Below are 25,099 nucleotides of genomic sequence, written 5' to 3'. Positions count from 1 at the left end.
TAGTGTTCAAAATTGTTACCTCAATCAACTATCCTGGCAACTGTGAAGTACATAGCGTCATTAGATTTCTTTAAGCAAAGTAAACACATTATTAACTACTGTAGTTATTAAGTGGTGCCAGTTGTTATGTGAAGAAAGAACTAATGTTCACAACTAAAAATGAAATGGCCAACCGTTAGTGGCTACATGTGACGAATCTATTATATGGTTAGGTAATATCGCATGCTCACAATCAGAGAGCTTTCACAGCATTTTTCACAGATATAAAAAACTAAAGTGTATGAAAAATGTGACTGAGAAACGACTTGGTTATTACAAAAGTGGGTTGGATACACATGTGACAGAATGTTATTCAATAGGTATTGAAAAAGCTTGTACTTAGATACCACAAATACTTAACCCTTTGAACGCCGATATAAATTTAGTAATATTTTAGATACGCTCATTTAAGGTGAAAAAATAAAAATGAAAATTCCTTAAAGCTAATTTTTTTATTAATTCCTAATGACTAATAGTTACACACAAAAAATAAATTTTACAATAATGTAATACTTGAATTAAAATATACACATTTTTTCATAATAATGGAATATTTCAATCAAAATCAAATTTAGGTTACAGAGTAATCAAATGCATGTGATGAAAAATATGAAAACTATATACACGGATAAGAAAACAAATAAAGTGTAATATGCTGATCTTGATTAGTTTTATAAGTTTTGATAATAATAGATTTAGGCAGTTGTACGGTAAACTTCAAAACAAAAATCGGGATGAAGCCATGTCATCTCGGGACATGACTTGCAGCCGTAATTACACAACAGAAAAGAAACAATAAAAACTTTATTATAACACCTAAAACATGGTAACAATAACTTTTTACAACTGTTTGTATAAGGAATGACAACGCAAGAACACTTCCCAAACGCACAATGCGTGGTCCACTGACAGTCGGTAATGGCGGATAGTATCGTCATCGGCGTACAGACGGGAGTGAGAGAACAGCTGCCAGCAACAAAACAATTTACTGTTTACCTACTGCGGCCAGCTGACAACTGCAACTGGATTATTTGGTCAAGCCAGTACATTACTTTGTATTGTGGCTTATGTATTGAACTTATAAACTTCAAGAACAGTAATAAAATATATTTTTATCGATCGGCGGATTATTTCGTCTTTGGCGTTATAAGACCAAAATACATCGCGGATTATTCCGTCTACGGCGTGCTAAGGGTTAAATGTAAATAGTTAATATGATGAGAAATAGTTTTAAGAGATGTTCTTTCAGATGTACTTGTGTATAATAAAAAGTTGTTGTTTTGTTGAAGGTTATTTGTTTTGTTAAAATTGATTAACCCTTTAGGAGTGCCAAGGGCCGATGTGATCGGCCTACGGGTATTTTCAAAAAGTGCAGAGGGCCGATGACATGAGAGACAACTTTTATGCAAGTGCAGATTTTCAATATTTTGCACTAATGTATAAGAAAAGTGCAAATATATGTATATTATATTGTGTGTGCGCGCGTGTGCGTGTGAGTTTTTTCACTCTACTGTACGGATTATGTAATAGGTAATAGGTTGTTCTGAATAATGTTCTTTTTATTGCACTCTACCGAACTGAAGTTTTGGTGCACCACAAAACTCCTCAAAGACTGACTAAACTGCAACATATTAATCGTAGATTTTCTGTTTCACAGACTCCTTATATTACATATTGCTTAAACTAACTCCAGAGTTTTAGCTTTAGTTCTGTACAGTACAAGAGAGTAGCACAGATAACAGAGGCATAAACCAAACCTACATCACCTCTGATGATAAATCTAGTGCTTTACTTGTTGAAGCAGCTAGTACTCCCCTGATCAATTTTTGTGACTGTTTTTTTAACCCTTATAACGTCAGTATATCTTTTCACGACTTCCAGCAAACGGCACAATATTAAAAAAAAAAAAAAGTTTAAATGTGTAAAGTTCATTTTAATTTTTACTTTCTATAATTATGGTAAGTATAAAAAAGTAAAAATTTTAAAATTATCTTGTACGTACATATATTTATGGGACATTAAATTGTAGATATAAATAAAGTCAAAATAAAAGGCACACAAAATTTTATTAGCTAAACTATAAACATTACCAGACAATTATATAAATTACACTTGTGATAAATATAAAAAAGAAATGCATGATTGTAAATATACAACTAACCTAATAGTGTTCTTTTATATAAACAGAAAACACGACGAAGGAAACCGACTCAGCGATGGTTAGACACGCACTACCTGAAGCCAAACTGCAAACAAAAGCGCGCGCGCTGTACGGCGTCTGTGCCGTGTGGCGGGGAGAGTGTCTAGACACCGCGTCTATTGTTTCAAACAATGTAACGCAACAGCTATATTTTGACGCTTGACATAGGTCAATAACCCACACACATGGTTGACGCATACCGTTAGTGACATTGATCGGATTTAAAAGGAACTTAAATTTGCTATAGACGCAGTATTGTGTCGATGCGCCGTACCGCGTCTTTGTCGTTTGGAGATAGTTTGTCTATGTGCCATACAGCGTCTGTGACGTTATAAGGGATAACAAACCTATTCCGATAAACCATTTGTTGTTTGTAAAGTTATAGTGTATTAAAGAAATATTAGGTCACTCATTTAAGATGGATTTTAAACTAAACCGCTATACTTACAGCATTTGATCTTATGTGCAGGGTGCTACTCTGTGTAAGCTCATAGAGAGGCTTACATATCACATCTATGCTGATCCTATGTTCGTCCGTACATTCCTCACCACTTATCGCAGCTTCTGTTCTCCTCAGGTCAGTACAATCAGTCGTTATGGTTACATTTATATCATGCATTCACAAATGTGTTTAAGTTCACATTTGTGATGGTCGTAGTTACTCAAAACCGTCTTAATGCTCAAACCAGACCAAATTCTATATTCTCACAGTTTTTTGGACAAGATACAGTAACTTTTTGTGTTTATTCATCAAAATAACATTGTTTTTCAGTTTATTTATCAAAATATATAAAGGCAAGACCATTAGACAAAAAAAGTAGTTATATTTCCAGTTTCTAATTTTTTATTTAGAGATAAAATTGAATCATATATTTCCGCACAGTAAGTAATACATTTATTCACAAACCTATTTACTTCAATGCACATGTACTAAGTATTAGGAAGCTGTATCAGAAAGGTCATTTTTAAATAATAACTTTTTGTAAAACATGAAACTGGATTTTCACAAGTTATTTATTTATTCAAAAGTTACATTATCTGGACATACAATATAAAAAAACACACAAATGTGACATAAATAAATAAATGTTACTTTTTTATATTGTGTTTATATTAATATATTAACGAAAGTTTTGAACAAGTAAATAAAGATTAGCCAATGGCTGTTTCAGATTTGAACCTCAAATACACAGACTCACATAGATTTTTTGTTCATGATGGTATGATTGAAATGAAGTGTGATAGAACATGTTTGCTTTAAAAGATATGTTTCTTGTACAGTAAAAACATAAAACTAACCCTGTAGACAAAATAAGTTCTGAAAAGTTAACTATAGAGTTGAGTTGACTGGTTGACATAAACTTGAATTAGAAATGCATAGCCTCTTTTGTGTTTATGATGGTTTTACATCATAAACAATGTTAACATATTATTTTCTAAAAATGTTGCTTTTAGTACATATTTTCACTGTGTTATGATTATTAAAATCGTGCTTTAATTTTTAAACCATCAATAACAATAATAATAAGCTTTATTTCTAATACAAATGAATTACTATTATTAATAATTTACAAATATTGCATATTTAGTCAAGTCAATACATAACGTTGAAAGCCCAATGAATACATAACATTGAATGTTTTCTCTCTGATACTACCCACACTGACAATATAAGGAGAACACTCTATAGACAAACTGCAGCCTATACTTGTTTTTTGTCCCTTAAATCACTGTTGTTGGCATTTTATAGACATGTTTAAAGTCAAATAATCTCAAATCCACTGACTCTTCAAAAAGATTCGAATTCGAGAATCGAGCAAGAAGATTTGACAATTGAATTATGAATCTGGTGAGATTTACTACATCGCTAATTATGGTCATAAGTCATGTTCATGTTCCACTACTTCAAGTCCGGCAACACGAAAGTGAAGTGGCAGATGAAATCTTCCTTACAGCAAACTATTATTAAACAAACAATAATTAAAAATGGAAAATATTCTTGTGTATTGTGTCATCTGTTTGGATTGGTGTGACAAGTCAAGAATGTATAGATTGTTTTATAATGCTTGCCTTAGATGCTTCTACACTGGTGGAAGCATGTCCTTTCAAGAAAATGTTAAAAGTAAAAGAACAATAACTGATGAAGAGGTTAATCTTGAAATGTATTTAGACATATTAAATATTATAAGAAGAATAATAGAACTATGTCTCGTAGTCACTACACAAAGCAAATTACTCCCCTCACTGGATTGACTACTGTAATTACTGAAATGATCCAGGTTGAGAGTTATCTTGATGTAAAGAAAATTAGGAGGAGCACCAAGTATTCTTCCTACGTACAGTCACACCAAGTATTTCCTACCTCTCTTTACTGTACTGTATTGTTATCATTTCTTCTCATTTATTTTTGTATGATAGTATATAGTGTGTACAGTATGATGTGCTGTATTTTATATATTGCTCTAATCAGTTGTTTTTTGTTCTTTATACCGTTAAAGAGATTGTATGTTCACTCTACCTTATGTCAGATAGTTAAAGGTTGGATTAAATTTTGTACATTTTGCAAAATTAAGAAAGAGCAACCATTTAATTGTAACGTGCTTATTGTTTGTTTAGGAACTACTATCTCTCTTGGTGGAAAGGTTCAACATCCCAGATCCATCATTAGTCTATGAAGAACTGAAAGATGCTGAGAAAACATCTAAAAATTCTCAAAGAGAAGATTGGAAACGCTACAGAAAGGAATACTGTCAACCTGTTCAGTTTAGGTAGGGTTATGTTAATATTTTAGACAGTGAAAAGGAAATCTGTGTAGTGAAAAAAAGATGTTTGTTAGTATTTTCATCCACGTACCATCCAGAAAACTATGATACCAAGTTTGTTTTAGCTTGTTTGTATGATTTTTAATTTATAAAATATATTAGTTTCTCAATTACAATAATATATTTTCAGATTGTAAAATGTGTACAAAATTTACTCTTCAAATATTTAAAAAAAGTCAAGAACAATAACATCCTTGTATATTTATATAGAAATCTGAAATATATAACTTAAACATGATTGGGAAAATTACAAATTGTTTGTTCAAATCAAAATATTTAGGAGTTTAGGAGACAAAATTCTAAGATATATATCTTTCATACTTTGTGGAAAGTATGATGAACTTCTCTTTACAGTTATCTCAATTATCATGATTTTATATAATATATAATTTTATTATATAAATATATAATTATAATAATTTTTTTCATAATATTTGGCTTGAAATTGGTATTTTTCATTACTCACAAAATGATAAAATGCCTCATTCAGTAGATTAGTTTTTGTATACAAAGGCTTTGTTAATTAAAACGTGTTACTAGATATATCATCTTCAAAATGTTTTTAAAAACCAACCATGAACTATTAACTAATGAACTAATGCTGTTTCAGGGTACTGAATGTTTTGCGGCACTGGGTCGACCACCATTACTATGATTTTGAAAGGGATCCTTCTCTTTTGGAGAAATTACATTTATTTTTGAACTCTGTGAATGGGAAGTCAATGAGGAAATGGGTTGATTCTGTGCACAAAATAATCCAAAGAAAGGTATTTTGTTTTGCTTATACAGCATATAGTTAACCTAATTAGACAAATGACTTCATAATCATATGACTTTTTTTTCAAATTCTCACATATCAAGTAATAGCTGCTGTTAGGTCACCTTGAGGGTTAAGTGCGTACTGTGTTAATGCACAGGGCAGAAGCTACTGGGGGTTGGCAGACATGCAGATAAGGAAGGGTAGAAAAAAATGAAAAGGAGAAAACAATAAGCTAAATAATAATGGAATTAGTGTATTTTAAAACTTTATTTATAATACAAAATATTTCCTACAGGCAGGTAGTTCATTAATAAAAATAAGTAGATCACAACATATACATTTACACTGATTTAAGATCAATATAAAAACGCAATAGTGACGTTATTGCAGGTAGTTTTTATTGCAGGAACATGAATATTGTGTTGTTACTGTACAGAGTATAGTAAATAGTCTCTATATACTCAACCACATACAAAACTCATATTCATTTTCTATGTAAATACATTCACAAAATATCTGATTTAGATTTATTCAAGATTTATTGTGTAACTGTAAAGTGTATGGGGTATAAGGCTTTGATTTTAACTTTCTGTTCCATCATGCATACATAATTAAGGATAAAGTATTTTAATGGTAACAAATTTTAAAATCTGGGCTTTTGCACAAAACTTTTATAAAGATCAATTCAATTTTCTTTGAAAATCAAATTTAATTTTTATTCCTTAACAATTTAAATATTTAGTACCTAGAGTCACCTCCTATTATATAAAGGGGAAACGTTTGTATCTTAATTAGGTGCTGCTATTTATTGTATGTATGCATATACTGAGTCTTGGATACTGTCCTTTTTACAGAAGGAACAGACTGAGCAACAGAGAGAAATAACATTTGCCTTTGACCGATCTCCTCCCCCAATTGAGTGGCACATTCGAACCCCAGAAGAGGATTGGAGCATCTTGACAGTAAATATTCTCATTTTGAACTAAAATTATTTAGTCACATTTAAGACGGTTTGTAACTTAACCCTTCCAACGCGGCTAGCGCCTAAAGACGCGGAACTGCCGATGCTTTAAACGCGGATTACGTCTACAAACGCAAAAGCTTTACTTATGAAATGGCGAAGAATTAGTTGTTAAAACTTCCATAAGAGAGCAGATCGATGTTCCTTTCGAATGTCGGGACTAGACAAAACGCTTTGTCACCGTTGGTGGACTTTGTAACGGTATCTACTCGGGTTGAAAGCAATCGCCGCCATTTTTTGTATGTCCTGTGACGCGGCATACGCCTACAGACGCGTTCGTTTCATTCAGCTGTTTAACTACGTGTGTGTTGGTCGTATGTTGGTTATATTGTTAAACAAAGTGTTTTGAATCAGTCCGTTGTAATTCTTATACAATTATCTTATACAATTCTTATAAAATTGTTTTTTACTAACATTTAGTATAATTTTTTGTTATAATGGCTAATCCAGATGATCCAAGTTTTGACAAATGAGCGCATTTTTGGTATATTATGTGTAATATTTTTTCAATTATTTGTTTTGTATTTTATACCAGTTTCACCATACAAGTCCAGTTTATTTATTCTAAATAAATAAGGTTTATAAGTACAATATTTGTTTCATTTCCCTTGTAGGCTATCTATAAATAAGTTTGTGTTGAATTTCACATTATTACATTTCAAAATCTTATACTGAACTTATTTATTTTATGTACTAATTATACAGGAACTTCAGTTACAATTTACTCATTATAAATAACCTGTATAAATGTAATGTAATCTGTCAAATAGTGTTGCTATGTACATTATCCTGCAATGCAGTTTATTCAAAATTTCAAATATATTCGTGCGTATAAAATTTTCAAAAATATGTAATATTACATGTTTATTATTTTTTCTTATTAAGGTAATACCAAGGTATATGAAACAAAAATTAGCATTGGGAAATTTAAAAAAAAAATATTTTTTTTATGTCTTAGCGTTTGACAGTAATTTAGATTAGCGCTTTAAGGGTTAATATCATTACATCAGCTTTGACCAACCTCCTCCCATTAACCATTCTCATTTTGAATTGTAACTAACCCTGGAACTGGCAAACGCCCGATATCGGGCGTTTTAGTCGCATCCTAGATGGCAGCACCCGATATCGGGCGTTTTAATACGTCTTTTATTTCTCAATATTATGTACTTAAAACATGATCAAAGAGTATCGGTATTGATACCAATCTAAAGAGGAAGGTTCAATTTATGTAAATAATACACTAATAAATAATTTTATCGTTTCGTTACATGTCCATATGTTGTATAATCTCCAAACTGTTTGTTTACATTCTCCCATGTACCGCGCTAGTTGCGCGCGCAGCGATGAGTCAACTGGTTCATTCGGCTATTGTTATTTCGTCAGCTGCATGGTGTTCTGTATGGTTTATTGTTTTTTTTGAGTTTGTTGTAATGATGGTTGTGTATATGTCACAATAATAGTAAGTTTTTGTGCGTGTTTACGTAATGGATCGTAATTTCCGCGATCGTTCAAGTGACATTCGAGAATTAGTTGTACACTGATACCAATCGAAAGAGGAAGGTTCAATTTATGTAAATAATACACTAATAAATAATTTTATCGTTTCGCTACACGTCCATACGTTTTATAATCTCTGAACTGTTTATTTACATTCTCCCGCGTACCGCGCTAGTTGCGCGCCCAGCGATGAGCCAACTGGTTCATTCGGCTATTGTTATTTCGTCAGCTGCATGGTGTTCTGTATGGTTTATTGTTTTTTTTGAGTTTGTTGTAATAATGGTTGTGTATATAACACAATAATAGTAAATTTTTTGTGCGTGATTACATAATGGATCGTAATTTCCGCGATTCGAGTGACATTCGAGAACTACTTGAACATAAAATAAGCAACGATGAGGATTCCGATTTAGACATTCAATCAGAACATAATTAAAAAGATATATAATAAAAATTTAAAAAAAAATAAAATTAATATAAACTAATAGTTACAAGATTGTACAAATCCAAGTGGGCTTTGAAGTTCTTACTTTTGTTGGTAAGTAGCACTTTCGAATGTCAGTGTATGATTTTTGTATCATTTACCACATGTAAAAATAAATACCTTTTAAACTATATGTCGTTTTATTTTTACTCAGAATTAAATGCTCTTCCTTTTCTATATTCTATATGGATTTTGCATATCACTAACAACAACAATTTTACAAATCAAAATCTTTGAACTAACTTTTCTTTTTTCTAAAAAAAATTTTTTTTCATAAAGAGTTAGAGTAATGGTATTTTTTTGTTTTAATTATATTATGTGAAAAATGTTCCTTGAACAATGCTGAATAAAGAAATATATAATATGACATAGGTACTTTATAGTAAACATGTAATAATAAAATAAATATAAGGCAATGTATGAAGTACTAAAACACTCTGCCACTGAGAGAAATATGACCGCCAGTTCCAGGTTTAAGAATCAAGAACTTTTATTATCGTTAATACAATAGACAAAGTCAAATTATCTTTCATAATAATGTATAATTCTCATATCCAGTTTTAGATATTAAAATAAAATAACACTCACTGCATAAATAAATAGAAATAAATAATGAGATAGTTAAAATTCCTTAGTGTAAACACAATAATTTTAAAGTTGCAAAATAAATAAAAAAACAAATAAACTAGTTCGCAGTTTACTGCCCTCCTGCATCCTTATGAGCAATCATTCTGTTTTGATTTGTTATGTTTGCACACTGGAACCACAACTAATAGCTTGTTTGGTTATTGTATCGTTTATGTATCGTGTTCTCAATGTTTAATGTTTAACTGTTAATAGTTGTTGAATGAGTTTTTAGTTCTTCCGCTACCTCATGGAACAAAACAATTTGTGTTCTTCAAAAGTAGACAGATAATTGGTCCATGATATTGAGATATCAAAGATACTCAAAGACTGACTCAGAAGTGTATTATAAAAAGTAAATGAATGTTAATTGTATGTAATGTAAACAGTTTATTTTAATTATCATTTTTATAATAACAATTTAATGTAACAAATAGTTTTATCTCATCCCCCAGATAACTAATTCATGAGCTTATCATAAAATATTCAAACGTGAAAATATGTAATTGAATTTTGTTTGTTTTATTATTATCCTTTATAATCAAGTATTCCAATAAAAACTGGTTTCTCGTGTAAAAGACATTGTGCCGTTTTGAATAAATAAATTTTGAAACACATAAACAAAAAAGTAATAGAATATTGACAGTTGCTTATGATTTTTTTGTTTTTCTTCCTAAAAAAATGTGTAAATATATAAAAAAAATTAAATAAAAATTATTTGGACAAAGCAACAAACACTATTGTAGAACAACCAAGTAGACTAAAATGTCCTGAAAAATTGACTAACTTATCTGTAACCATACTCATTCTGTTATATTTTAGTTCACACATGCATTTTTGCCAAAATCAATTCAAACATTCAGTCTTAGACAGGCTAGTTTAATTGCTTCCTCAATGGGTTAATTTCCTTAGAAGATAAACAATTCTAGATAGTATTTTACATAGATGTTGGATATGATTATTCCAACTTATTTTAGTGTCTTCTTAAAAATTGTACTGATTCATTGTCACTGTGAATATCAGTATTTAGTGAAAAGGTTATTTGTTATGTTTTACTATTGTTATTTATCCTTAAAGTATTAACCTCAAACTACTCCATAGCTACTTTCAGAGCTTGTTCTATGTCTACCCTGAGATGGTTTGTCTTTATGACAACTTAGGAGGATAGTGTCGTCTGTGAACAGGATAACAGACTTACAGTGAAAATAAATAAGAAAGATTCAAGAACCGAAGCGTGTGGAATTCGTATGTGTGTTTGTTTTATATTGGATTTTTCCTGCCTTTCAAATTCTTTAATATATTTTCTACTATTGTTTTAACTGCTTTTATTATATTCATACTGGACAAGAAACTAAACTGTTCTTTATTCAAGTAACTATTTTGAGTAAAGTAAATGTAAAGCTGGTCTTTACAACAGCACACATTTTTTAAGGGGGAATGTACAATATGAAATTCACAAAGCAAATTAAAAACACTATTTCAACTATCCAGCAACTCATCTTGTAGTGTCCGTGCTATATCCATACATAGCACTGAGTTTTAGTTTATGCCTCAGCTTTTGGTAGAGAGTGGCATAATATAGAGAATTAAGTTTTCATTTTAAAAGTAATCACATTTAACCGTCATTAACAAATTCATGAAAATACTTTTTACTAAACATTGAAAATGCCATATTATGAACTAATAAAACCTGAAAAGTTTCACCAAGATGATAGTTTTGATTGTTTTTTAGCTCCATCCTGTGGAGATAGCCCGTCAGCTCACACTACTAGAGTTTGATCTGTATCGAGCCGTCAAACCTTCTGAACTGGTAGGCAGTGTATGGACCAAGAGGGAGAAACAGCAGACTTCCCCCAACCTTCTTGCCATGATCAAACACACCACCAATGTAAGCGTTTCTCTCTAGATGTACAGCAAAAAATGTGTAAAAGTTGTAAGATTTAAAATAGAATAATTTGTAATCTATATCTTGTTGGATAGGTGAAAGACCGTTACAGCAGAAGAAAGGTTTCTGATAACAGTCCAACTTTTCGCCATGTGCGTGCGCAACCGTTTCGAGGAATTTTATCTTGAAGCATGATTCAGACGTCTGACGTATTTTGTAGTGAACCCTGCTTAAAAGTTGTGAAGCGACTTCATTTGTCATGTGGCATCTGTGTCAATCTGCGATACAGTGAAACGCTGTGCAGTGACGTGAGTTAAAATGTTTCAAACTGTATGCAGCCAGCCAAGGCAGTTAATGAGCGATCCGTGAAATAAAGAGACGACAATAACACCTTTCACAATTACACCCAGAATATGAGCATAATTAACATAACCAATTATTGGCTCTTAAATATAAAATGTTGTATTTACTTTCTGATTATAGCTTACACAAGAATAAAACCACACCATACAGACAACAGAATGAGACACTTATTCAAGTAACTTAACACCTCACCGCTATAAAATAAACACAAGAAAGGCTGTGGTTCAGGTCACAGCATTTTCCCTTGTTTGTATTCATGTACTCTGAAATTCGACGACATCATGCTACATAGGGGTAGGTCTAACTATGGTAAACTCAAATACAATAGTGGATCTGTCTCTGGAAGGTCTCGCGAACACATTACGAATAATACTCACACTTTAAAAATCATGCACTGTCAATATATTCTGTAAAACATTCTGCTACATCATCTACCACATGTCATTTACAATTAAACGGATCAAAGGTGTTTAAAATAAAATGTACAGTATTATTCAAGTCCTGGTTCGAAATGCTGTTAAATTAATTCTGGAATTCATAAAGTCTGATACAGAAATATCAGTTTTTAGATTATCCTGGATCTACAAGATTTCAGGCTGATTTACCGTTTTTCTCCGGTGTGATGAATTTTGGACTTTCCGGCTTTCCCATACAGGTGGCTACCCTGTTGCAATGTTACGGGATTACAGTGAGAGTGGGGCGGTTGCCCCCTCCCTCCCCTTAATCCACCATTGGTATTTTAAGATATACGTGATGAAGTAAATTTGGTATTTTCTTTAAATAAGAAGATTGGTGATTCTATGGATGGGACTGAGACTGAAAAATCTACTACATTAATGATCAGTAATATAGTACTCTACTGGAGTACAGGCTTCTTTTAATAACTATTATTCTTTCGTCAGGGTATTCTGTGATTTAAATACTCCACCTATTATTATATAAAGGTATATTGATGGCCAATGGTGTAGTGTAGCGGGTACGGTGGTTATCACAAGATAACCAGATCAAGCAACGTCAAGCGTAGCCACTGCTTGGATGGGTGACCGCTGAGCGATCCTGTCCTTGCAAGCAGCCCGCCTGGCTGGCCATTGGTGGTGGTTCGGAAGTCACCTTTAAGCCGTTGGTCCCCAGGTTAAGTGTTAGAGAGGGCTTCTTAGCCCTAACTTTGCCTGGTAAAATAAGACATTCTTTACTTTTTTTAAAATATTGTTTCAGTTTTTCAGGAGTTTAGTGGAAGACCTTGAGTACCTATATCAACTTTATGCTCTCTCTTTAAAATTTAAGATTTGAAAATGTAACTTTTATTTTGTTTTGTTTAGTCTAACAAAGAATCTTCATTTTTTTAAAAAAGAAGTGTTTATTTTAATTCATTGATAATGTTGTAAGTCTAGTACATAGTTTAAATCTAAGTAAGTTGTGAGGTTGCTTGCATACCTCATCATTTTTTATCAAAGAAACACTGTTATTCTGGTATTTTGTGGAATTAAATACAATTATTGTAACTGCATTTCCATTGCCTTAATCCTTGAGTGTTTAACCCTCGAACTGGCAATCGTCATTATAATCTTGATCTAAATCGTTTTAAAAGTGGCAATCGACACGCATGTGTGTTGATAGTTCATAAATAACACTATTTATATACCATTTCAAACAGAAAGAATTGCTGAGTTTAATGGTGAAATTTGTTTTGCTGTTTTGGCAACAGTGACGTCATAAATTCCTGCCAGAAAGATCGTCTTCATCTAGCCATTTTGAAAATTAATGATGTATCATGAGTATGGTTTATATGTTGGTTTATAGCTTGTTTATGCTAAAGTTTGGTATATTTTGGAAATATTTAGTTAAAAAGATTAAATTTTTTTGTTATTTAAAAAAAATAATTGTGTCTATAGTAACAAATTTTGATAAGTCCCACCACTTTTCAAAAATAAAAGAATGTAGTAATTGGTTATTAATGAATTTATTGTGTTTTAGTGCATTTAATTCTCTTCATTTTGGTATATTTTGGAAAATAATCACCCATAGTAACAAATTTAGCCTTTTGTGTACTATTTGTGGTTTTTACTATATATATTCTTTATAATTTCCAATGGAACCTGGACACTGTTATATATTTTCTGAAATTGGATAAAATGAAGAATAAATTGGCTATCTCAATTGGCCATATTTATATTATCACACTACCAGGGCCAGTTCCACCACTTAAAAATATTAGTGTAGTCATTTTTAATGTTTTATGCATAATGTTTTTATTACAATTATCTCCACATTTTCCTGAAAAAAATGTATTGCACATATAGGTTGATAGTACAAATTTATATTTTACAAAATGTTTAAAGTATCAGTACAAAACACTCAAAATGGTCTACCTGAGGGAAAATATCTGCCAGTTGGAGGGTTAATCACTATGCTCTACTTCTCATAGTGTTATTTGAAAAGTTCATTAATACCTTATTCATTCTAGCTGATATGAAAAATAATGGTTGTCATATAATGTGCATAGAGTGTAAACATTCATCCTGATGTTGTAAAAAAACTGTTACAGTTTACATTGTGGTTAGAAAAAAATATTGTGGAGGCAGAAAACTTTGAGGAGAGAGTAGCAATAGTGTCAAGAATAATTGAGATCATGATTGTTCTCCAAGACCTGAACAACTTCAATGGAGTTCTTGCCGTCATCTCTGCCATGGGCTCAGCATCTGTTTACCGTCTCAAGTTTACATTCCAGGTGTGTCATTAATTATCATAAATTTACACCATTTGAAAAAAATTGACTTGATGCTAAGTTGCAATCACAGAGCCAAATATAAAACTTTGTGGGATTCTTTCCATGTATCAGCTCTAAATCAGAAAAATAAAGTACCGTTACACATTATGGTGACACTACCACAGTTTTTAATTTAGTGTTAAGTAATTTAATTCATTTTTGTCGTGGTTGTTGTATGCTTATATTTATGAATAACTTGATTTGCTCTGAAAACAGTGTAAAACTGAGATCTACTTGTAACAAACATTATTTTTATTTCTTTATTTAAAAATCTCCTGTGTTTGTGTGTAACTTTGCTAATTAAGCAGCATTAAGTAACAAGTTATTAATGAGAAGTGTAAATTTATTTGGAGATCACTAAACTTTAATTTAGTGAAATGCAGACCCATTCACAGTACAATAATATACATACTCCATCCGTCACATGGAAACAATAATAATTTGCACATAAAGCAAGAATATAAATTGGATAAGCAAGAATTAACACCCCAGCTGCCATGCAGACCCGATCGGATTGGCATCAGAAATGATTATTCTTTATTCATATAATTTACAAGGGTACAGTTTGGAATAGTGTCTCTTTCTTAATATTATATTATATAAAATAAAGGAACAGTTTAGTAATTGTTATTTCATTATTATTAATTTGCAAGACTTCATTGTATTGTTCTTTAAAATGTATTACTATCATTTAGCATATGGTTTGTGAGCTATAAAATATAATTATTTTACAAAATTGTAATAAAATATTCATTTTGTAAAACATAACTTCCATTCAAGGTATATATTATCTGGAAGTAATCAATACTTTAATGATTTAATTAGTGTGGCACACTTTTTAGTAACTGTTTTCACTATTTAAGTAATTTTAATAATGTTCTTTGAATTGCATAAATAATAACCTGTATTTTTTATTTTATTACAGTTTTATGTCAATATCTATGACAATATCTTCCTCTATTCATATAGACAGTCCTTACAGAGAAATAGCTTTCCAGGACAGGTTTCACTGAACATCATAAGCTTCTGAAAGTTCTTCATCAATATATGATTTCCTGAATGGGAAGTGGGTTTCCCATTTTGTGTATGTTTGTTTGTCTTCCCTTTACCAAAGAATATTGTTGTTTCTGACAAGCAATGATGGCTTACTTGCTTTAAAGGTTTTACTTGTCCAGCTTGCAAGTCTAGCATGGAAGTTGTGATTGAGTAAATATGCTTCTTTTTAGTTTGAACAATCACACTGCAGCATTGTTATACACTAACTGAGCATTAACGACAGCTTTATCATAGAGAAATTCTTCCTCAACTACCTCAAGGATTTTCTGATAGCAGTACAATATAAGGCCATCTGGTCCAGCCTTCACGCACTTATACTAAAAAACAACCAAGATGTCTAAAAATAACATTACCTCGGCTGTTTTTTTTTCTTGTTTCAACATAATTAATGAGATATTTTGTTTAAATCATCATTAACTCCCTCTTATCAAAATATTTATTGATTTTTTGTGAAAGAATCCAGTTTTGTTACTGATTACATTTCCAACAAGATGGATGGTTATTGGTAAGAACATGTGAGATAGATCAATCTAGGTGTAGAAATTGTCTACACGCAGCATGGTCAATCAACTGATAACACTAAGGTAAGCTTCTGTCTCTGCTCCCATGTAAACTGTGTAACCAATTATGTATGTCACAGATTTTAAATGCTTTAATTACATACTTGACTTTATTAGGGATATATTGATGAAAAATAAATCATCCCCTGAAAGATATCATGCTATCAACAATAGTGTCTATTGTCCAACAATAAGATACCTGAAGTTTGATTTAATCTTAAAATGATAATTCAGAATGTTGACAAGGAAATAAATTTTAGCTAATTGGCCTTCTTGCCACATGTTATGCCACATGGTACTAATTAAAATCTGTCCCTATTCATCACTTTACTTGTAGCAGAATTTTTTTGTAGCATATTATTTTACCAACAAACTGTCATTATTACATCGACACAAAACCTATCTATAATAGGAGTCTAAAAATTCATTTGGATTATTAGGCCTCCATTTCTATCAGTCTACTAATATGATTCAGATGTAATTTGGTTATAAACCTGAACACTATTTAATTTGGTTTCATCTATTTTAACTTAAATGACATCATTTTGTGTAAAAATATTCAATTAGTTTAGCAGTTCGAGGAGGTTTACAGGCAAATATCAAGTTATCAAATTTTTCTCTCAATCAGCTGCCATATTTCTTCTTTAATTTGTATATTGTCATTGTTTTTTGACCTTATCTAAATTTCTTTTTTGTAATAATGCTTTTAATAGATGTACTTAGTAGTGTTGCCATCTTATTATACTGAAGTATTGGATGTTGTGGTACTTTAACTAGTATTCTTTCCATTAGAAATTACTATGGTTTTTCTGAATGTTGTTTATGTTCAATTGTTATTAGATTTTTTCACTCAAGTTAAACTATGAAATTGCAGGTATTGGTACTCTGTATTTAGTAAATAACATTTTATTTTCATTTTCAGGCTATTTCTGCAAGGCTGGAGAAGGCCTTGGAGGATGCAAGAGAACTCAATAATGATCATTTTCGGAAGTATCAAGAAAAGTTGAGGTCTATCAATCCACCCTGTGTACCATTTTTTGGTAAGCTTATTCCCAGAAAACCTATCAATTGTTTAGATTTAGTAGTTTCTGTCACCTGTACCATTAAACCTAAGTCAGATATGCTAACAAAAACTTTCGTAGTTGGATTCTTGTATTCTGATTAGCTTTTGCACTTAACAAAAATTGTATAGCGTCTCCAATCAGTAAAACCCTTTTTGCTTACAAAAGACAAAATAACATTAATCTTAGTGTATTAATCTTTTGGCCCAGTGACAGCATATATTTTCAGTGGTTATACTGTCTAAAAAGGCCAATTAAAATACATTTTCTGTAGTTAAATACAAAAAGTTACTTATAAAACCAATGGAAATGTCCATGTTATTAAAGGTGTACAGGCATTTTTCTTTAAAGTCTGACTAGGTCTTAGTGGTTATATGTTTTTCGTCTTAAAATGTTTGAATAATATCAAGTGAGAATTGTTTCTTTATTTCAATACTATTTTACTGTTAATAATAACTTTTACCTAAATATATACTATCCATAAATACCAGACTGGTCAAGGGTTCTGCCTTGCAGGACACAATACAAGGTTTAAGGATAGATTTTTGGCAGGATGTAGGTGGATTATTGAGTGGTGAGGGATTTCCAAACCCCAGAATTGTCTTGAATTGTAAAAACTGTGCCTCAAAATATTCTTAGCGTTCACTTTTGAATTTTTAAATTTTATTTGGAATAATATATTTTAGATACCTTTTTCTTATTGGATATACTTCTTTATTAATTTTATAACAAACATTCCAATAATTTATTAGTTTGTTTATTCATAATGCCTGTTATTTTCAAAGAAAACAAAATCAGACAGACAGATCTGAAAAATGGTTATTGTATAAGGGTTGTTAAGAACGTAAAATGCTGAGGCTTCTGATTTCCGAATGAGTAGGGATAGTGGTGTGATCTGGGTTCTGTTTGTTTTCAAAATGGCTGGCACAAGCAACTCTCCCATAACTGTGAAATGTATAATGTCATTAGACATCAATACTATTCATAATTATAGTACCTTTTTTAGTCAAATATGTTATTTTTCATCATACCAGGGGATATCTTATAAGAAGTAAAAAGAAAATCTTAAATGAGAGCATAGGTAAAGTAGTACATCAAATTCAGTCTCTATTAGAAGACCACAATGCGTCAAATCTTAGCCATTTAATCTGTACATTGGAGGCATCTCGTCGTCGCGGTCGCCACTGTCCTTGTCTGCGCCCTACTTCTCGCCTGGCGAGCGTGGCCAGTGAAGATCACTAATCTCCGCTGACAGCACCTGTACCACTTCTCTACCGGCCTTGAACCAGTTGTACTACTTCAACTATGCTCTCATTTTTAGATAAGTTTAGTTCAGATTAGGACATACCTTCATATGAACTTTTTTGCTCATTTTTATGTGTAGAACAAAATCCCAAAGTATTGGAACACTTTTACTGAACACCTTGTATATATTGTTTTATTCTTGAATAACATTAATGTTGTATTCCATTGCACATATCTTAAAGAATATATTGTGTGATACAAGGATTTATTTTTTTTGTTTTTTGCAGGCATGTATCTGACCAACATATTACATATTGAAGAGGGAAATTCTGATTACCTCCCATCCTCACCAGAACTTATTAACTTCAGCAAGAGGAGAAAAGTTGCTGAGATCACCGGTGAGATACAGCAGTATCAGAACCAACCATATTGTCTCAGTGTTGAGCCCAGAATAAGGGTATGTCAAATAGTATTTATTACTTTAATTAGGGATGGGTCAGTTCCAATACTCAACACCAGAATACTATAATATTTAGTGGTATTGAGGTATCGACTATTCTCTATATCACAGCTCTTTTCACTTAATTCTGATACCAATATTTTCGAATTATTTTATTACAAAATAAAGTCAACAGAAGTGATTAAAACATGCTTGGAATGACACAATATTTTATCTATATATCTTTATGCTATAATAAACTTTTAAAACACAAAAATACTCTGTAGAAAGAAAAACCATTGTTAATGAAGTAGACGTTTTCATCTCAGTTCTATTTGTAGAATCAATACTTCTCTTATAACAAGAGGAAAGCAACATTTGTTTTGTCAGTCATGTTTTAAAATACAAGCTTTTGAAATTTTACTGTTAAAATTTTTAGTAGTTGAGTTATCATATAATTTAAACATTTATAGTGTGAGTTATATATTAAGTACAGTTTTGATGGTTAGACAAATTCGATTATAAATATAGTTTTTCTTCACATGGCATTATCTAGTATTTCCTTTTTTTAATATCTATTAATTCATTTTCACATTGATAGAGAATTTAAGCCTCCAAAGTTCGAAAAGAAAATATAATAATAAATTTATTAATTAAGTAATATGTGTATAATAGTGTGTTCTTATTTTCCCTTTCCACTATGATTTTTTTAGTTAAATAAGCTATTAAACATATTAAAAGTACTTTTCAATACAGTATAAGTTAGTTTGGTTACTGACTTCTACTTTAGGCTAGTGTAAATATTAGTGTGCAAATATAGGTTATAGTTGAAATATTGGAATCAAATTCAGTTATAACTTAACCTAATATCTTAATTTCATCCACTGTATAACAGTTTAAAAACTTAAATGCTCATAAAAACTTTTTAATTGGTTAAATTGGGTTGACTCCAAGTGCTCACTTGTATTAGAGTCAAAGTTTAAAAATCGCGCTAAGAGCCCAGACAACATCTGACATCGGCAGATTACGTGAGAAATGACTTCAGTAATGGTTGGAGTAATCATCACTGTCTACTTTGCTGGAGAAAACTAATGGAGATTAAGAAACTGCATACATTTCTCATGAGTTCGGTAACCAATATTACACATAGAATTTCCATTATTATTGTTTTATCACTAAAGTAAATTAGTAAGTATTCAAGGCATAATATTTAATAACGATCACTACTCGTTGGTAAAACACAGAATCTGTAGTTTGGTCTTGCTTAATTTGATTGCGGGACAGAGTACGGACATATGTGATTGAATGACGGAATCTTGGTCATTCAGCTTTCTTGACAGTAATTATAGTATAAAATGGTTAAATATTAAAATAATTAAATTTCATAATTTTCTAAGGTTTTTGCATTAGTGATTTGTACTAATACAAAAATATTTCCTTGAGTAATTGGAAATAATATACAAATTTCTGTAATATAAAAAATTATTACATAGTTCTTAATTTCTGAATTTTAGTCTGGTTACTCTGATATATTGTTTGATCAACTTCAATTTGGTTTATACTTTAAAATAAGCTTCCTAATACCATAAGGTAAGGAAATAAAACCAGACTCTGCCAAACAAGAGTTAATACCACAGCACAAGATAACAGGTCCAAAATTATCTGCATATTTTGGAATCTGAAAACGGTTCCGTGAAACCGATTGTTCCAGGCGTCCAAATGCTATTTTGTGATACAAGTTGGATTTATGATTTAAACATAAGTGTCTTAATAGATGGCACAGGGATAAGACATGGAGTGTGAACCTCCTACCTTGCTGTGGCATCAATTCATGTTTGCAGCGTTTGATTGTTTTTATTGTTTTTTTTTCTTGATGTAAGTGAATAAACTGAAGTGATGTTGATCTAGTAATATCTCAGAATTACCTCTAGACCTACTTCCCAGGCATTAACTAACTTTACTTTATTCAAAACATAGTAGTGTATATTTTGATATAGCCTACACCAGTTTCATACATCTAACACATAGTATATCAGATACATACTAATGTTATAATGCATTGTTTTTACCTCACCAATTACAACTGTTATCTTTAGTACAGCATGCAAGTGCTAAAGGGTTGCAGAAGTGTTTAAAATACCAAATGAAACAAATTTTTACAGATTTTAATTGTTATGGCTCAAACTCCTTTTATCTACTATTAAACGCACAAATAATAGTTATGTCACAATAAGCTAATGTGATAACAGCATAATTTTATCAGTTTTAATATAAATCATGTTAACAGATGCTTGTTCCATGTCAAACAGATAGGTTTTAGTTTATCATGCTAAAACAAAAGGGTTTTCTAAAAGATAATTCCACTCAATATTTTTAATTCTTTTGAAACATAAATATTTCAACTAATACTAAAATTTTATGTAACTATCAATTGAATTCTTCTATTAAAATAATTAAAAATTAAGTTTTATGCTTATTCATGTATGCAATAAACTTCATATAAATATGAGTAAATTTGTTTTCTTTAATTACCTAAAAATATGTTTCTTAAAATTCGTGCCAGCTGATCATTCAGTTGGCCAAATTATTTCGATCTTCATCTTGTCAGCTTATATGAAATTAAATAATAAAACAAACTTAAAGTAAACAAAAGAAAAACGTAACAAGGATCAATAATTTGTATTTTCTTTACTTTCGTGCATTGCCACGAGTCTGCTGCGTCTATTCACGGACAACAACAGCTGATCGGCAGTACGAAATTTTCATCTACTCGCTTTTATACCAATACAATTGTAAATTTGATAAAAATTTAGAAATAAAATTTAATGTTTACATTACTAAGAAAACACAGAATAAATATTTGGAGTTTAAAAAGGTATATGCAGATTATAATTGAATTTGAATGAAATGGTATTTTTATTTCTTTGTATATCTTATTTTAAAAGCAAATATTATATTAAAGAAAGAATGGTGTGGTCCATTAAAACTGTGATGACATTAGAAATGTTCATTCCGATACCAATAATGAAACCATTATTTGGTTAATTTTGAGTTGAAAATCATTGTCCTAACTTTTGTGATATTCTGGTGACATTAAGTATATTTTGACAACTAATACTAGACACTCAGAACAAATGGGAGTTGCCTAAATTGGTTTAATTTATAAATAAGATAAAGTCAAAATTTTAACAGAATTTATAATTATTTTTATATAATTAATTATTCCTAAATCTTTTAATTACTCATCAGCTTTTAGTTTGTTTACTCTTTTGTCGTATCAACATTAGTAACTTCACAGTATTCAATACAAAGACCTAATAATATATTTGTATTTTATTTTATCCCAAATTTCACTATTTATGCTCCCCGAGCTAGAAACTTATGACTATTATGACTGTTTCTATGTTTATTTTGTTACAGCATTTTTTGGAATCTTTAGCGCCATTTGAAGGAATGAAAGAAAATGAAATCAGTAATTACCTGTACAACAAGTCACTTGAAGTGGAACCACGGAACTGCAAACAAGCTCCTAGATTTGTAAGTATCACAGCTTCTCTTAAATACTAATGAAGATGTATTACTCTATGAATGACAGCTTATAACTTTCTTAAATGTAGGGGCAAAAATCGAGCTAGGCATTTTTTGACGAGATTAACCCATTGCCTTAACCTTTTGGAGAATTACTGATAACTTAAGGCACAAACTTAACACAAAAATTAAGGCAAGAATGTATGGTATTTTAAAGAGATTTGTCGTATGAAAATTACTATATTTAAAAAATTGGAAGTCAAATCCTTTATCTTATGTTATTACTTTATGGATTATACAAGGGTTATTCAGAAAGTAAGGAACGTTTTCACGTGATGCCACCAGATGTGCGCCGTTCTTGTATATATTGGTGTGTTCGTGCTCGGCACCACAGTCAGCATATATATATATATATATATATTTTATATATATATATATACTTAACTATAAAACTACAGTTACAAACTACTACAGTACTATAGTTATAAACTACTTTATAACTATGTAAAGTTCAATCACCAGTTTATTTATTGGCAATCAGCTTTGAACTGTGAATATATGATCTATAATGCACAGATATAGATAAAAGAAATACAAACTGCAATTTAAATATACTGCTGTGGAAAATTATTGCATCACTTGATTATTTGTGTTAACTCAAATGTTATATTTATTTAAGAGGAAAACAGAATATATTTACTTCAATTGAGCTTGTTTGGTATGAAATACATATAGAAAAGAAATGCTGTTTGTGATTAAACAAGTTTTATTAATAAAAATAATGTAAAAGTGTTTTTACAATATAGAGTACAAATTAATCATGTTTCTTATTCATTATGTCTTTGTAGCTAATTCTGTTGTGGTACATTGTCAATACCTGGTATTACTCCCTCTAGTACACCTTGAAGCCTTCTATGCATTCCTCGAATGAGATTTTGTATGGTTTCTTGGGGAATGTATTCTCACTCCCCCTGGAATGCTTGTTCAACCTCACGTAAAGTTTGTGGTGCGTGATCCCAAGCCAGGATCAGTCTTTTAATAGTGTCCCATAGATGTTTTAAAGGATTCATGACAGGACTCCTTGGAGGCTAATCCAATGTGATCACACCATTTTCCCTTAGGTAGCATGTAACTGCTCTTGCATTGTGTGGGCAGGCATTATCTTGCATTAGCAGAACATTTTCACCAATCAAAGGTGCAAATGTAACATGGTCTTGTAAAATGTCTAGTATATATCTTTCTGCATTCAGTGCTGGGCAATGAACAGTTACTATTGGTATGTGGGCTTCAAGATTTATGCCTCTCCAAAACAACAGAGCCACCTCCAAAATGCTCTCTTTGAGAATATTGCTCCCACACTACTTCTCCACACTTCACTTGCAATACATCTATCTTAACCTCTTAAACTCACTCTGGTTTCATCAGTGAATAAAACTTGTTTCCATTGCTCAAGAATCCATTTAACATGATCACGAGCAAATGCAAGTCTAGCAAAACACAGTTCTGTCTGGTCATACGAGGGTCTGTTGCTGGCATCCTGCTGGCTGACCTAGCTGTGTGAAGATGTCTACTCACTATACTACTCGAAATGTGGACATTTTTTATACATCTAATCAGTCCATGCAGAGATATGTTCTGGTCTTGAATCTATCTCTGAGTGTGTTTACAATTAAAAGACAGTCATCTCATTGGTTTGTCACCCTAGCCTGGCTTTGTCCTGGCCTTCTCTCATCAGATTCAGTTTCCTGAAACCATCTTACAGTTCTAAGAATTTGGTATGATGGACATCTAACATTTCTACAACTTCCCTGTATGGTATACCTTTTTGCACTATAGACATTGCCAGGGTGGCTTCAGTAGCATTTAAATAGTGAGACACGATTAAAAATAAACAATTTACACTAAAATCTTTTTAAATATTCAGCAGTAATCACAATTCTGTATGTACACAAGAAGGAATGCTCACAAACCTTCTGTAAAATAAGATTGAAATCCAGCTTGACATTTGTATCACGCATAGAAGGTAGGATATGTAGGGAAGTATAGATCTTGCTTATTTCTATGTTGCTACTTAAACCAAAACCACTTATGACTCGTGCAGTTGAAAAGTTGTTTTTTAATAGTGGTAAAATTAAAATTAATTGTACAGGAGTGTGTTTACAAAACGATATTTCCTTACTTTGGTTATTCGTCTTTGTTTTTTATGAACATTTGATTAAAATAGGTTATGGAATACATTTAAATACGTTTTCTGTATCTTCTGATATATAAGATGTTTGCAGCCAAATATATTTCTAAATTGAACCTCACTGGACATTTGCATATGTGCCAAAATTCAAGTGTTACTGAAAAATGGACTAAACTCAATTGTTTATACAGTTACAATTTTATGTATTTTTAAGTGAATTAATATTTAATTTCTGAGCACATAACATGTATACAATTCACTTTTCTTATTGAAGAAATGTTCTCCATGCTTTGGGAAGAGTATGAATTTTTAAAATGATACAACATGAAATGCAAGATTTCCTTTTATTACCTGTGTAGATTAATTAATTTTACTAAGTAAACAAATTCATTTTATCTTATCTTTGCAATTATCTTTAATATTTTCAATTCTTCATTGTGCACTTTAAAACACTACTTTTATAACAATTGGGTAGTAGGCAACTAACTAAAATCATATAAAATCTCAAGCCTTAACTAAATATGTTATTTTATGGTTATGTAAGTTGTTCTAAGTATTTA

The 25,099-nt window shown here is 31.0% G+C and overlaps 1 protein-coding gene across 1 annotated transcript in view; it reads left to right on the top strand.

The window, feature by feature from the left end:
- LOC124369384 (protein son of sevenless) overlaps positions 1-25,099 on the top strand; it is a 108,883-nt gene that overhangs the window by 67,468 nt on the left and 16,316 nt on the right. Inside the window, exons 13-21 of the mRNA XM_046827383.1 lie at positions 2,709-2,816; positions 4,856-5,007; positions 5,672-5,828; positions 6,676-6,783; positions 11,180-11,335; positions 14,241-14,423; positions 17,001-17,118; positions 18,672-18,841; positions 22,244-22,360. Coding sequence (XP_046683339.1) covers positions 2,709-2,816; positions 4,856-5,007; positions 5,672-5,828; positions 6,676-6,783; positions 11,180-11,335; positions 14,241-14,423; positions 17,001-17,118; positions 18,672-18,841; positions 22,244-22,360 — 1,269 coding nt within the window. The remainder of the gene's footprint in view (positions 1-2,708; positions 2,817-4,855; positions 5,008-5,671; positions 5,829-6,675; positions 6,784-11,179; positions 11,336-14,240; positions 14,424-17,000; positions 17,119-18,671; positions 18,842-22,243; positions 22,361-25,099) is intronic.

This window comes from Homalodisca vitripennis, chromosome X (genome assembly GCF_021130785.1).
Source record: "Homalodisca vitripennis isolate AUS2020 chromosome X, UT_GWSS_2.1, whole genome shotgun sequence".
Lineage (NCBI taxonomy): Eukaryota > Metazoa > Arthropoda > Insecta > Hemiptera > Cicadellidae > Homalodisca > Homalodisca vitripennis.
Note: the sequence above shows the minus strand (reverse complement) of the source record. Positions and strands in the feature narration are given on the sequence as shown.